The 12,202-nt window shown below is 36.5% G+C and overlaps 3 protein-coding genes across 4 annotated transcripts; all 3 read right to left on the bottom strand.

Moving 5' to 3' along the window:
* Nucleotides 1-338: 338 nt before the first annotated feature.
* On the bottom strand, nucleotides 339-2,675 carry LOC9309870 (NADPH-dependent oxidoreductase 2-alkenal reductase). The gene is made up of 5 exons (XM_002873756.2): nucleotides 2,293-2,675; nucleotides 1,729-1,909; nucleotides 1,348-1,514; nucleotides 1,163-1,245; nucleotides 339-879 (listed from the first exon to the last, which is right to left on the bottom strand). Exons 1-5 carry the CDS (start codon nucleotides 2,521-2,523, stop codon nucleotides 501-503), a joined length of 1,041 nt encoding a protein of 346 aa, XP_002873802.1. The 5' UTR covers nucleotides 2,524-2,675; the 3' UTR covers nucleotides 339-500.
* Nucleotides 2,676-4,216: 1,541 nt separating this feature from the next.
* LOC9309871 (NADPH-dependent oxidoreductase 2-alkenal reductase) lies at nucleotides 4,217-6,478 on the bottom strand. Its single transcript, XM_002873757.2, has 5 exons — nucleotides 6,063-6,478; nucleotides 5,497-5,677; nucleotides 5,101-5,267; nucleotides 4,912-4,994; nucleotides 4,217-4,713 (listed from the first exon to the last, which is right to left on the bottom strand). Exons 1-5 carry the CDS (start codon nucleotides 6,288-6,290, stop codon nucleotides 4,335-4,337), a joined length of 1,038 nt encoding a protein of 345 aa, XP_002873803.1. The 5' UTR covers nucleotides 6,291-6,478; the 3' UTR covers nucleotides 4,217-4,334.
* Nucleotides 6,479-6,844: 366 nt separating this feature from the next.
* Nucleotides 6,845-11,960, bottom strand: LOC9309872 (D-xylose-proton symporter-like 2). 2 transcript variants are annotated; one of them, XM_002873758.2, is made up of 15 exons: nucleotides 11,687-11,960; nucleotides 11,180-11,277; nucleotides 10,755-10,833; nucleotides 10,406-10,465; nucleotides 10,198-10,264; nucleotides 9,971-10,095; nucleotides 9,276-9,377; nucleotides 8,777-9,145; nucleotides 8,656-8,703; nucleotides 8,478-8,540; nucleotides 8,284-8,364; nucleotides 8,019-8,117; nucleotides 7,592-7,729; nucleotides 7,310-7,448; nucleotides 6,845-7,215 (listed from the first exon to the last, which is right to left on the bottom strand). In XM_002873758.2, the coding sequence occupies exons 1-14, from the start codon at nucleotides 11,732-11,734 to the stop codon at nucleotides 7,317-7,319; spliced, it is 1,509 nt and encodes a 502-aa protein (XP_002873804.1). In that variant the 5' UTR covers nucleotides 11,735-11,960; the 3' UTR covers nucleotides 6,845-7,215; nucleotides 7,310-7,316. The 2 variants fall into 2 exon arrangements, with proteins under 2 accessions (XP_002873804.1, XP_020878307.1); XM_021022648.1 differs by having other exon boundaries at nucleotides 6,845-7,220.
* Between the last annotated feature and the right edge of the window lie 242 nt (nucleotides 11,961-12,202).

Below are 12,202 nucleotides of genomic sequence, written 5' to 3' on the forward strand. Positions count from 1 at the left end.
ACCTAACTGACAAAATTGGGTAGTTTACTAATTTACCAGAGAGACAACACATATGACATATCTCACCAAACCTACAAAACAGTATCCCAGCTTCCCAATAGTTCCCGCAAAACAGAGCCATGTAATTGTGATTTTGATGTTAGCAGCAACACTAACTGTAGTCATTGATGTTTAAACACGCATACTGGGGAGTTGGGAATATGAGCTACAAAACATGGGTTTGTATTTTTCTTTTTTTTTTTGGATTTGTGAGAGAGGTTTGGGCTTCTTTGTTACTACTTCCATACATTTTATGAACAATTCACATAAAACCAATAACAAACAAATTCATATTACTGTATATTAAAATTTACTATATTTACTCTTTATTATTCATAAACCAGAAACTCACGGTTAGGTTCAACAGCCATACAAAATATTGTTGGATAAATATAACATTACTCCCAAATAAGTATTCTTCAATCACGCTCAATACAACATTACTCCCAAATAAGTATTCTTCACTCACGAGCAACAACGACAACTTGTTTCCCAACGTTCTTACCATGGAAGAGTCCCACAAGCGCTTCAGGACCTTTCTCAAGCCCATCAGCTACATCTTCCACATACGTTATCTTCCCTTCTTTAATGCACGGAAGCACAAACTCCAAGAACTTTGAGTATTTGTCGTAGTAATCAAACACTGCAAAGCCTTGAATGCGGATTCGTTTGTAGATTATGTTGGATAGGTTGTGTACACCTTCTTGGTTTTCAAGATTGTACTGTGAGATCATTCCACACACAGCGATACGTCCGTGTGGGTTCATGTTTAAGAGCACTGCGTCTAGCATTTTGCCTCCTACGTTCTCAAAGTATATGTCTATGCCTTTGGGGAAACACCTGGAAAAAGAAGAAGAAGAGAATCTCTCTTAGATTAGTAACAGAGCAGTCGATAAGATATCAATCAAGATAAAACCGTTTTTTTTTAATTCACAAAAATGTTCTAATTACGGATTACGGAGTTTCATTGTATTTTTCTCCATTCTTAAGTGGTTTTCCACTTAGAACCATGCTTTTATCCATTTCTCTCGTTTCTACTTTAGTTGTGAATTGCCGCGTTATTCTGCACACTAATCCTCACACTTATAGACATCAAACAGTTCAAAATAAGTGGTAACCGAACCTTTTCAGGGCAGCACTAAGGTCTGGTTCTTCCTTGTAGTTAAATGCATCATCAAACCCAAACTTGGTCTTGAGGAGATCAACCTAACAAATCCCCAAAAAAGAAGTAAAAGGGCTAATCAATCTCTTGAAGGATAACCAAGAAGCATAAGGAAACAAATATGGAAGTGATGATCAAATTCTCACCTTTTCTTTGCTACCGGCGCTTCCAACAACATAACAGCCCATCATCTTAGCAAGTTGTCCCACAAGCTGACCAACCGCACCAGATGCAGCAGACACATAAACCGTCTCTCCTTTCTTTGGGGAACAAACTTCATAAAACCCAGCATAGGCAGTCATACCAGGCATACCTGTCAGGAACAGAGAAAACTCATGAGGAGAGAATACATTAAACAGACTTGACTCCTTGTAAATTGAAGTTTAGAACTCAACATAAGTGAGTTTCTAATCAACAAAACTATTATACAGGGTTATGACATTTCAACTTCATGATCCCTGCTGTATTCTGAAGTTTCACCAAGTGATTCCCGTTACAAAACCAGAACAAGGCCGAGATTAACATACCGAGAAGTCCAGTATAGTAGGATAATGGAACATCGGTATGCTGGATCTTGAAATGAACTTGAGGTGTTGGAGTGATAACACTGTACTCCTCCCATCCAACTATCCCCCAGAGTAAATCACCTTTTTGGTAATCTGGATGTCCGGATTCTATCACTCTAGACACTCCATACCCAGAAATTGGCTGCACCAAAAACAAAATGGAACAACAGTCACCACCAGAGAGAGAGAGAGAGAGAGCAAAACCCCAAGAAACACATTTTCCTCTCAGAGTCTTCAAGAACACTAATCTAAAGTTATCATATCATTGTCATCTAGTTCATATAAATAAGAAGCATCCAGATTAATTTCTGGGGGTATAAAAACACTATCACTTACAGAAATAAGTCATCATTCTGGTCACAAAGTATAGTTTATTATATCCAAAAGTATAATCACATAATAATAATCTAAACAAAAAAACGAGCTCGAACCAAACCAAAACAAAACAAACATTATCATCCGATTCGAATTTCACCGGAGAGATTTTCCTTATTGGAGAATAAAGTAGATCATCGTCGATGGTACCTGGCCGGGAGTGTAAGCTTGAGCAAGAGCAGTGGATGGTTTAGGTTTGCTCATGCGAGTCCGCATGTAAGGATCGCATGACAGGTAGAGATTTTTCACCAGAACCGAGTTAGAACCTTCCGGAACCTTAAGTTCGACGGTGGTGGTTGTGAAATCGAAATCGGATTCCTTAGGGAAACCACTCACGTAGTCTTTCAATGTCACCTGCTTGTTCGTCGCCGTCGTCGTCATCGTTAATTCTTTTCCGATTCAATTTCTGATTTCACCAATTTTTGTTACTTGGGATTCTAGTGGACGCGCCTGCTTTTTATAGTGGCCTATCTCTCTCGTAATATCAAAGTGTGACGTCACTGCTTATGATTGATCCCAATGTTCACAATTTTGATCTCTCTTAGCTTGGACAAATAAACCGAACCGAATGTATTGAACTGAAACCAAAACAAAAAAATTGAACCGAATTGAACCGAAAATTTGAAAATAATCTAATGGATACTAAATTCTATAACCAAAATAACCGTAACCGAATCGATATCGAACCGAAATATTTCGGATAAAATAAATACAATTATATTTTCAAAATAATTAATTATTTATAGACCAAATAATCAAAAATACTTGAAAAATATATAAAAATACTCAAAAATAAACGAAATATATCCAAAAATATCTGAAAATACTCAAAAATAACCGAAATATCCAAAAATATCCTAAACAAAATAACCGAATGGATACTAAATTTTAAAACCAAAAGAACCGCAACCGAACCGAACCGAAATTTCAAAATATCCAAATGGATACTAAATTTTGAAACCGAAAGAACCGAAATCGAATGGACCCAACCAATAACCGAACGGTTAACCGAAATCCCAGGCCTAATTTTTCTCTTTCGACCGTATTTTTTTGTCGACACTTTCACATTTTGTTATTATTACATTTCCTTTCACATTTATTTTTCTTTCCAATTCTGTATTGTTGTCACATTTTCAGTGATTTCACAAGAGTTAAGTGTTTATACATTACAAATGTCCGAAACTTTATTTTATTAATATGAATTAAATTTTGAGGATCAAAATTAAAAGTATAGCTGACAAAAGAAGCAAAACAGTGGTGAATTACTACATTGATTGAGAACCTTCGGAGCATCGTTGATTTGGGACATGCAGCAAGAACAGACGAGAACCTTCGGATAATCATTATACAAAATTATACTTTTTTCTTCTTTTTTTGGTAAACTACAAAATTGTACTTCGGAGTATTTTTTTATGTTTTTTTCCTTTTTTCTAACTTAAATAGTGTGTAGATAATTATTACAAATGATTTTTTAAGACATGAATTTTGGTACATGTGTGTTTGCTCGAGCATTAGAGCTTCTCATGTGACATTGCTTCAAATAACCTGCTGGTGTGTGAAGATTCATTTCCCATTTTGTGCGGCACATTTACGATTCACTAACATTTGTAAGACACACGATTCACTAACATTTGTAAGACACACGACTTTGTGGTTTTAAGCAAAGAAAAAACATAAATTTTAGAGACATTTGGCTTCAATTCCCTCAAGAGTGAGACCCTTTGTCTCCTGAAACAGTGAAGAATATGAAGACCAGAGACAAAACACATATCAAACCAAACCCAAAAAACAGTATACCAACTCCCAATAGTTCCCGCAAAACAGAGCCATGTGATTGTGATTGTGATTATGTCCCCTAATAATGAAGAAAGGGGTTGCACAAATAGCAACAGTAACAATATTCACTGATGTTTAAACACGCATACTTGGTATTTGGTAACATAACCTAATTACATTTTTGAATTTGTGAGAGGGGTTTGGGATTGTTTGTTACTACTTTGATACATTTCAATTTGATGAACAAGTCACACAGAATATGATTCGAAACCATAACTAACAAATTGATATATATATATATTAAAAATTTACTTGAATTACTATTATTTAATAAACCAAAAACTCAGGCTTGGGTTCGAACACCCATACAAAATCTGTTGGATAAATATAACATTACTCCCATAACAAAAATATATTCACTCACGAGCAATAACAACAACTTGTTTCCCAACGTTCTTACCATGGAAGAGTCCCACAAGAGCTTCGGGAGCTTTCTCAAGCCCATCAGCCACATCTTCCACGTACGTGATCTTCCCTTCTTTGATGCACGGAAGCACAAACTCCAAGAACTTTGAGTATTTGTCATAGAAATCAAGAACTACAAACCCTTGAATGCGGATTCGTTTGTAGATTATGTTGGATAGGTTGTGTACACCTTCTTGGTTTTCAAGATTGTACTGTGAGATCATTCCACAAACAGCTATACGCCCGAGTGGGTTCATGTTTAAGAGCACTGCGTCTAGCATTTTGCCTCCAACGTTCTCAAAGTATATGTCGATGCCTTTGGGAAAACACCTGGAAAAAGAAAAAGAGAATCTCTCTTAGTATAGTATAAGAGCAACTGATTAGATATTAATCAACGAAGCTAAAATCGTTTTTTTTCTTTCAAAAAGTGTTTTAATTACGGAGTTGTGATCAAATGCCGCTTTATTCTGCAAACCGATCCTAACAGTTATAGACATCAAGCGCTTAGAAATAAGTAGTTTGCTGAACCTTTTCAGAGCAGCACTAAGGTCTTGTTCTTCCTTGTAGTTAAATGCATCATCAAATCCAAACTTGGTCTTGAGGAGATCAACCTAACAAATCCCCCACAAAGAAGTAAAGGGCTAATCATTCTCTTGAAGGATAACCAAGAAGCATAAGGTTACAAAATATCTATGGAAATGATGATCAAATTCTCACTTTTTCTTTGGTACCGGCACTTCCAACAACATAACAGCCCATCATCTTAGCAAATTGTCCCACAAGCTGACCAACTGCACCAGATGCAGCTGACACATAAACCGTCTCTCCTTTCTTTGGGGAACAAACTTCATAAAACCCAGCATAGGCAGTCATACCGGGCATACCTGTCAGGACAGGACAAAACCCATCAGAGAGTGAATATATGAAACAGATCAACAAACCAAACAGTTGAAACTCTAGTCTTCTACATTTTTAGGTTTGTTAGACATCTACAAACGATTATACATGATTATGACATTCAACTTCATATTCCCCGTATCAAGAAGCACTTTTTCTAAAGTTTCCAAGTGATTTCCAGTTACGAAACAAGGAGCAAGGCGGAGATTAACGTACCGAGAAGTCCAGCGTAGTAAGATAATGGAACATCGGTATGTTGGATCTTGAAATGCATGTAAGTCATTGGAGTAATAACACTATACTCCTCCCATCCAACTATTCCCCAGAGTAAATCACCTTTCTTGTAATCTGGATGTCCAGATTCAATAACTCTAGACACTCCATACCCAAAGATTGGCTGCACCAAAACACACAATGGAACAACAGTCAACACGACAGAGATAGAGAGAGTAGAAACAAAACCCAAAGAGTTACAGTTTCTTCAAGAACACTAATCTAATTTATGATGAGAAACGTTTATGTAACACTATCAGTTACAGAAATGATATATAACACAAAAACAGAACAGTTGATTTTATTAATAGATTTGTCAAGTAGTATATTATTATAATAAGATATCGTTATTTTCCAAATATAGAAGAAAAAAAATCACATAAATAATCTCAAGACATAAGAGGAAACGAGCTCAAATAATCAAACCATGCAAGCTCAAATCATTGGATACGAATTTCACAGGAGATTTGGATAATCGGAGAACTGAAGTAAATTATTGTCGGTGGTACCTGGCCGGGAGCGTAAGCTTGAGCAAGAGCAGCAGTGGAGGGATCAGGTTTCCCCATGCGAATACGCATGTAAGGATCGCATGACAAGTAGAGATTCTTCACCAGAACTGAATTAGACCCTCCCGGAACCTTAAATTCGACGGTGTTGGTCTTGAAATCGAAATTGGATTCCTTAGGGAAACCACTCACGTAGTCTTTCAATATGACCTGCTTGTTCGTCGCCGTCATCGTTATTTCTTCTTCCTCGATTGATCAACTTCTCACTTCAATAATTTTTGTTATTGCTTTTTTAATAGTGGCCTCTCCCGTCTCGTAGCTGTTTCAAGTATGACATCAGGGCTTATGTTTACGATTCATTACATGGTTCACAATTCTGATACTTTCTCTTTCAAGCGTTTTTTTCTTTTTTTTTTGTCGACGACACTTTCAAATTTTCATATACATATTTCTTTTTTTCACATTTGTTTTTTCTTTTCTTTTCCAATCTCTCTTTTTTTTTTTTTTTTTTTTTTTTTTTTTTTTGTAAACTTTCTTTTCCAATCTCTCTTTGTCACATTTCACACAGAGTCAAACTCAACCTTTTGCTCTTGGACTGTTTTAATATTCTTCGGTGGTTTAGGTGACCAATAAATGAGGATAGTGACTGTGTTTGACGACAGTGTTACGTTTCTAGATATCACATCAAGTTTTACAAATTAAAACCCGAAATATCTTCTAATGTAAAAAACGTTAATTTTTCTTTTCAAAAGCCATGGCTCCAACTGGCAAACGAAAAAGAAATATTTTTTTGGCAACATTGCAGTATCGTGGAATCGTTAAAAAAAAAGTAAAAAGTTAAAAACATTGAGAACCTTGGTAGCCTCGCTGATTAGGACACATACAACCAGAAGGCCCAGACCAGACGAGACCTTTCTTTTATGATATGTTTTTCCTTTTGTTATTTTTCTAACTTCAATAGTGTGTTGATAATTATTACAAAGATTTCTGAAAATATTAATTTTCGTACATGTATTTGCTCGAACAATCGAGCCTCTGAAGTAACATTGCTTGCTTCAAATAATCTAATGGTGTGTGAAGATTCATTTCCCATCCTGTGCGGCAGAATTGCGATTCACTTAACACTTGTAAGACATATGTTTGATTATCTCTGAACCTGCACTATTATATATTCCTCACAGATTAACAGTACAAAGCAAAATCATGTAAAGAAGCAGACGACTTTTTATGGTTTTAAGCAAAGAACAAACCTATTTTTTAGAGACATTTGGCTTCAATTTCCTCAAGAGTGAGACCCTTTGTCTCTGGCACAATGAAGAATATGAAGACCAGAGACAACACACATATTACACCAAACCCACAAAACAGTATCCCAGCTCCCAACAGTTCCTGCAAAACAGAGCCATGTGAGCCAAACACCACAACTAACCAATTTATTCTAAATTTCAACAAGTTTTGCAAAAGGGCCTGCTACCATTTCTACAGCATTAGCCATACCAAGCTTAAACAAAAGGTTTTGAATGGTAAGTTACCTTTAGGGGTGAAAAAGCAAATGTCACAAGTGCGTTGGCACCGAAATTCACAAGCACTGCTAGACTGAGACCTCGACCTCTTAATTTAAGGGGAAATATCTCTGAAATCATCAGCCAACCAATTGGACCAAAGGATAGCTGCAAGATTGATGGTAATACGTTAAAGCTCTTATTGAAAAGTAGAAAAACAAACATGTTCAAAAAAGAACAACTAGAAGCATATCAAAAGTTTTAACGCGAAAACAATGAAAAAACATGAATCACTTTTGTACATAAACTCCAATGGAACTACTTTTTACAAAAACCCCAACTTTAGATGCCACGAGTTATATCAGGAAGACAGAAAGTCTATGATACTTTAAGGACAAGCATTGACGTTGTGGTACTGAAGTTTGATCAGCAAAATTCTAATTAACTATTTGTTTACCTGGTAACAGCCCACATAAAGCAGCAGTGCAACTACAGCAACAACTGGTGAGGCGCTGAAAAAGAGGTAGTATGACCCTAGCAGGAATAATGAGACAACCTGTTTGACATTGAAAACAACAAGTGAAGATATTAGGAGTATTTGGTTCTCAATATCATTGAGCTGAACATTTAGTGAGCTTGACCTAAATTTATAGTACTTTGCTTGAGATGGATAAATAGAACATGTATGAGAAAAGAGAAGGGATAAAAGACAGAGGACATACCATGCCACTGACACCGCCAAGAAGTAAAGGTCTCCTTCCAAGTCTGTCGATAACTACAACAGCTACTCCTGTCATAATCAACTGCAACAACAGAGGGTGTTATTTCTTAGAAAGCAAAATAACTTTGCAGCAGAGGCATCTCTTTCACATTGTAAAAGTAACTTAGAGTTTAGCCAAGTGAAAAAAATGAATACCTTCAATAGACCAAGTAGAATTGAGACCCTTGTTGCATCACCTGCGGCAGAAAAGCCAGCGGTCTAACAGGAATTGTTGGGGAGGGGAGAGAAGTTAAAAATCCGCTCGTAAAGTATTTTTAGCAACAAAGCCAATATTATACTATACAGAAAGTTTATTTAGAGAAGATAAGAAAACCTGCAGTATTGATGGTGCATAATAAAGCACACTTGGTTGCCCAGTTATCTGCCATTTGACAAGAATTCATTAGTAATTACTCTTCCAAGAGAAAACAATGATTAGATTTGACTATACCAACCTGTTGAAACAAGACTAGACCTCCTCCTATGATGAGAGCTTTCAAGCACTTCCCATGAAATAATTCACCAAATGTGACTTCTTTATCCTCTCCCACAAAAGTAAGTTCAGCCAAAATCTCATTTACTTGTTCAGCAGCTGAATCAACAAAAGCAGGGCCTCTAAGGCGGCAGAGAGATTTGATTGCAGACTCTCGTTGGTTCTCCACATTCCCTTTCCCCTGTATGACGCGCAGCAAAAGCCACCTAGGGGATGCTGGGAGCCACCACATGCCAATTCCCATAATAACTGCCAAAGGGACACTTGTTGCATACATGTACCGCCAACCAGAATGAATATTGACTGTAAGACTACCGATTCCATAACCTCCCTGTGTAAAATTTTGTATTGGGATATGTGAGATTAACGTGGTGAACAAAGATTTCAATCACATGAAGAGCAACTCAATTGATTCACATAAAGCAATCAACGTCCTAAACCTCAGAGCTTCAGAAACTTACAACCATCCCAAGGACTATGAAGAATTCTTTTAGTGATACCAGCTGTCCACGTATCGGACTTGGAGCAGTCTCTGCAATGTACATCGGAGCCGCATGCATTGCCTAAGTGTAGGGAAACAATTTAGTTCCCGCTCAAGAATAATGCTATATGTAATCCATAGCCGAAGCGCATGGATTCATACAAATAAAAAGATTTCGTAATTTGAAAGGTAAACAAAATTTCTAATCACTGGCATTTAACCTGGAGAAACATAAATAATACGGAGGACCAGAAGAATGCTGTCACAATATATATGCGTACTATGTATACATGTACATACAAGAATACACATCATTTATGTTTGTATGAGGATGCACTGGATAAACCCATGCTCCGCAATAGATGAAAATATATTTGCATCAACTATTACAATTAGTTTGGGGAGGTTAAGTTAGGTTGATTACATACATGATTAGAATTCCACATGCATTAGGAGGGGAACAAATTAATGCCTTATAAGACCTTGGATAGCAGTCACCACAATAGCTTAAGAGTATTGGTGCCCTTGCGTCCTATAAGACATTAATTTGTTTCCCTCCTAACAGATTTGCGATTTTATCATTACATCGTCGAATGCATATATGACGTTAGAGCACTTGGCCTGCATAAGCAAGTCTTTAGATGTCATACACTAAAGAAGCATAATCAGTCTTACCAGTCCAACTGAGACCCCATAAGTAACCCGTCCAATTATCAAAACGGAATAGGTTGGTGCTAGTGCAGTCACAAGGGCTCCAACGAGATACAATAATGCAGCCAAAATCAGCTCCTTTCTTCTTCCTTCCAAAATTCAATAAATCCAAAACTTGATTTTTTTTTCCACAAGCAACATTGCTAATTACTCATGCCTACCAAATGAAGATAGTGAGAAATAAAACCAACCTATAACGTCAGCGATAGTGAAAGCCACAATTGAGCCAAATAATGCACCGTAAAGTGAGCCACTGGTCTGCAGAAAATTTAACACTATTTTGTAAGCAAAATTGTCTTTACTTCAAATGACGGCCACAGATCCAAGAGTGGCAGGAGAATGAAAGATAAGCAATGACCAGCATGCATAAGAAGTAGGAAATATAACTTTGAAACTTACAACTAAACCAACATCCACTGAGGTCAAGTTGTACCATGATATTCCACTTAATGAAGGCGACTGCAGGAAAGGAAAAAGCATAGCAAAATAGCAAAGTCATGGGCTTCTAAAAGAATGTAGACAATTATACATAAGATACATGCATGTGACAACAATATACAGGAGAAATCGAAGGAAAAAAAAATGGTCTGGCAAGTGTGAAAAATCATGATTTAGTAGTGATATCTCAGTCCAATGTCCATAGCTTTATAATATTTAGGCTTTGAAAACAGTGACTTGAAAAATCTAGAAAAGTTGAAAGATAACAAAATTGTAGGAATAGATAGTTTCAGGCAACTTTTTACTTTACCTGAAGTGAAATGGTTGCACAAGAAGTTGCACCAATTTCATAACCATAAAGAAGTCCTCCGAGAGCTGGAAAGAAAAACCTGATAATGACACAGAAACTTCTTAACATGCATAGATCAATCATCAATAGACTAGCTACAAAACGAAAACCACCATGGGAAAAGAGACATAGGTCCAAGCTACTGAAGATGATTTGTGTTTCTATATGAAATTTCACTTCAAAGATATGCAAAGAACCACACACAACGTTATAGTTTCCTAGTCAGGATACATATTATGCTAAATGATACACAACATAACCAAACAAAGACCACATCGGAATTGTTCACTAAGTGTGTTGCAGAATTACATGAGTCTGCAAATTTTCATTTGTTATGATTATTTTGAAAACTACCAAACTTGGAGAAGAGATGAGAGAGATCTCACGGGAGAATGGCTGCAACCACAGAGTAGTTTTCTGGAGTATGATTCTCTTTAATAAGAGGCTCCCTTTCTGCGCTGATCTCACCATCTGACTTACCAACCTAAAGAGCATTAACAGTTTCAGAAACTAAAAAAACAGTAAGGAAAACATTATCATGAAACCAACAAACCAACTACACAGCCTCTCATGATCAAATGAAAACCCGTCTAAAAACCTCTAAATTTCTTCTCAGAATTGAAGTAGATCCCCAAAAAGTGAATATCTTCAAATGACCACTAAATACAAACTCTATGATTCCAATAGAGCAAATTTCCAGAAATTTGTCAGCTAAAAGTCAAAATCGATCTCAAAAAAGAACAATTCCTAATGTGGCAAGTCAAGAATTACGAATTCACTAGAGATTTAAGCTTTAGATACTGTAAATGGATCGTTTAATCGAACAGGGAAAAGAAGAATCACGAACACAAAGACGCCACCAATTTTTCTCAAACTAGAAGTGAGACGTATACCTCTCTGGAAACAGAGGAGATTGGTTGCTGCTCAGGATCAAGCGCCATAGCTGTGACTGTGAGTCGAGCGATCGAAATATGAATTGAGGAATTTGATTCTGGTTCTGAGTTTAGTTAGGTTTGTTGAACGAAACCCCTAATATATATAATCCTCCGGGGTTTTGAAGATGATTTAACTACTACCACACAACGACATTGAATACACTGTTCACATAGGCATGGAGGTTGGTGACGATGACGGTCCTTAGAATTTGGAATGTTAAACTATGTACAATACCAGCCGTTGGATCTCAAGAAGAAAGTAGATCCCATTAATATATTTTGATTTCAATCATATGTTCCCATTTTTTATTTTATTTTTGGCAGAATTTGTAACTTAAATTTATATGACTTGAATCTTGGAGAGAACAAATTGACCGATAAAATAGCGAATGAATCTCTTTCGTTTATTTTTTAAGTGGAGCATTATATCGTTCCAAATTGAATAAAATTCTAGACAAAAGTAACTAAACTTTG

The sequence above is a fragment of the Arabidopsis lyrata genome, assembly GCF_000004255.2.
Source record: "Arabidopsis lyrata subsp. lyrata unplaced genomic scaffold ARALYscaffold_6, whole genome shotgun sequence".
Taxonomy (NCBI): Eukaryota; Viridiplantae; Streptophyta; class Magnoliopsida; order Brassicales; family Brassicaceae; genus Arabidopsis; species Arabidopsis lyrata.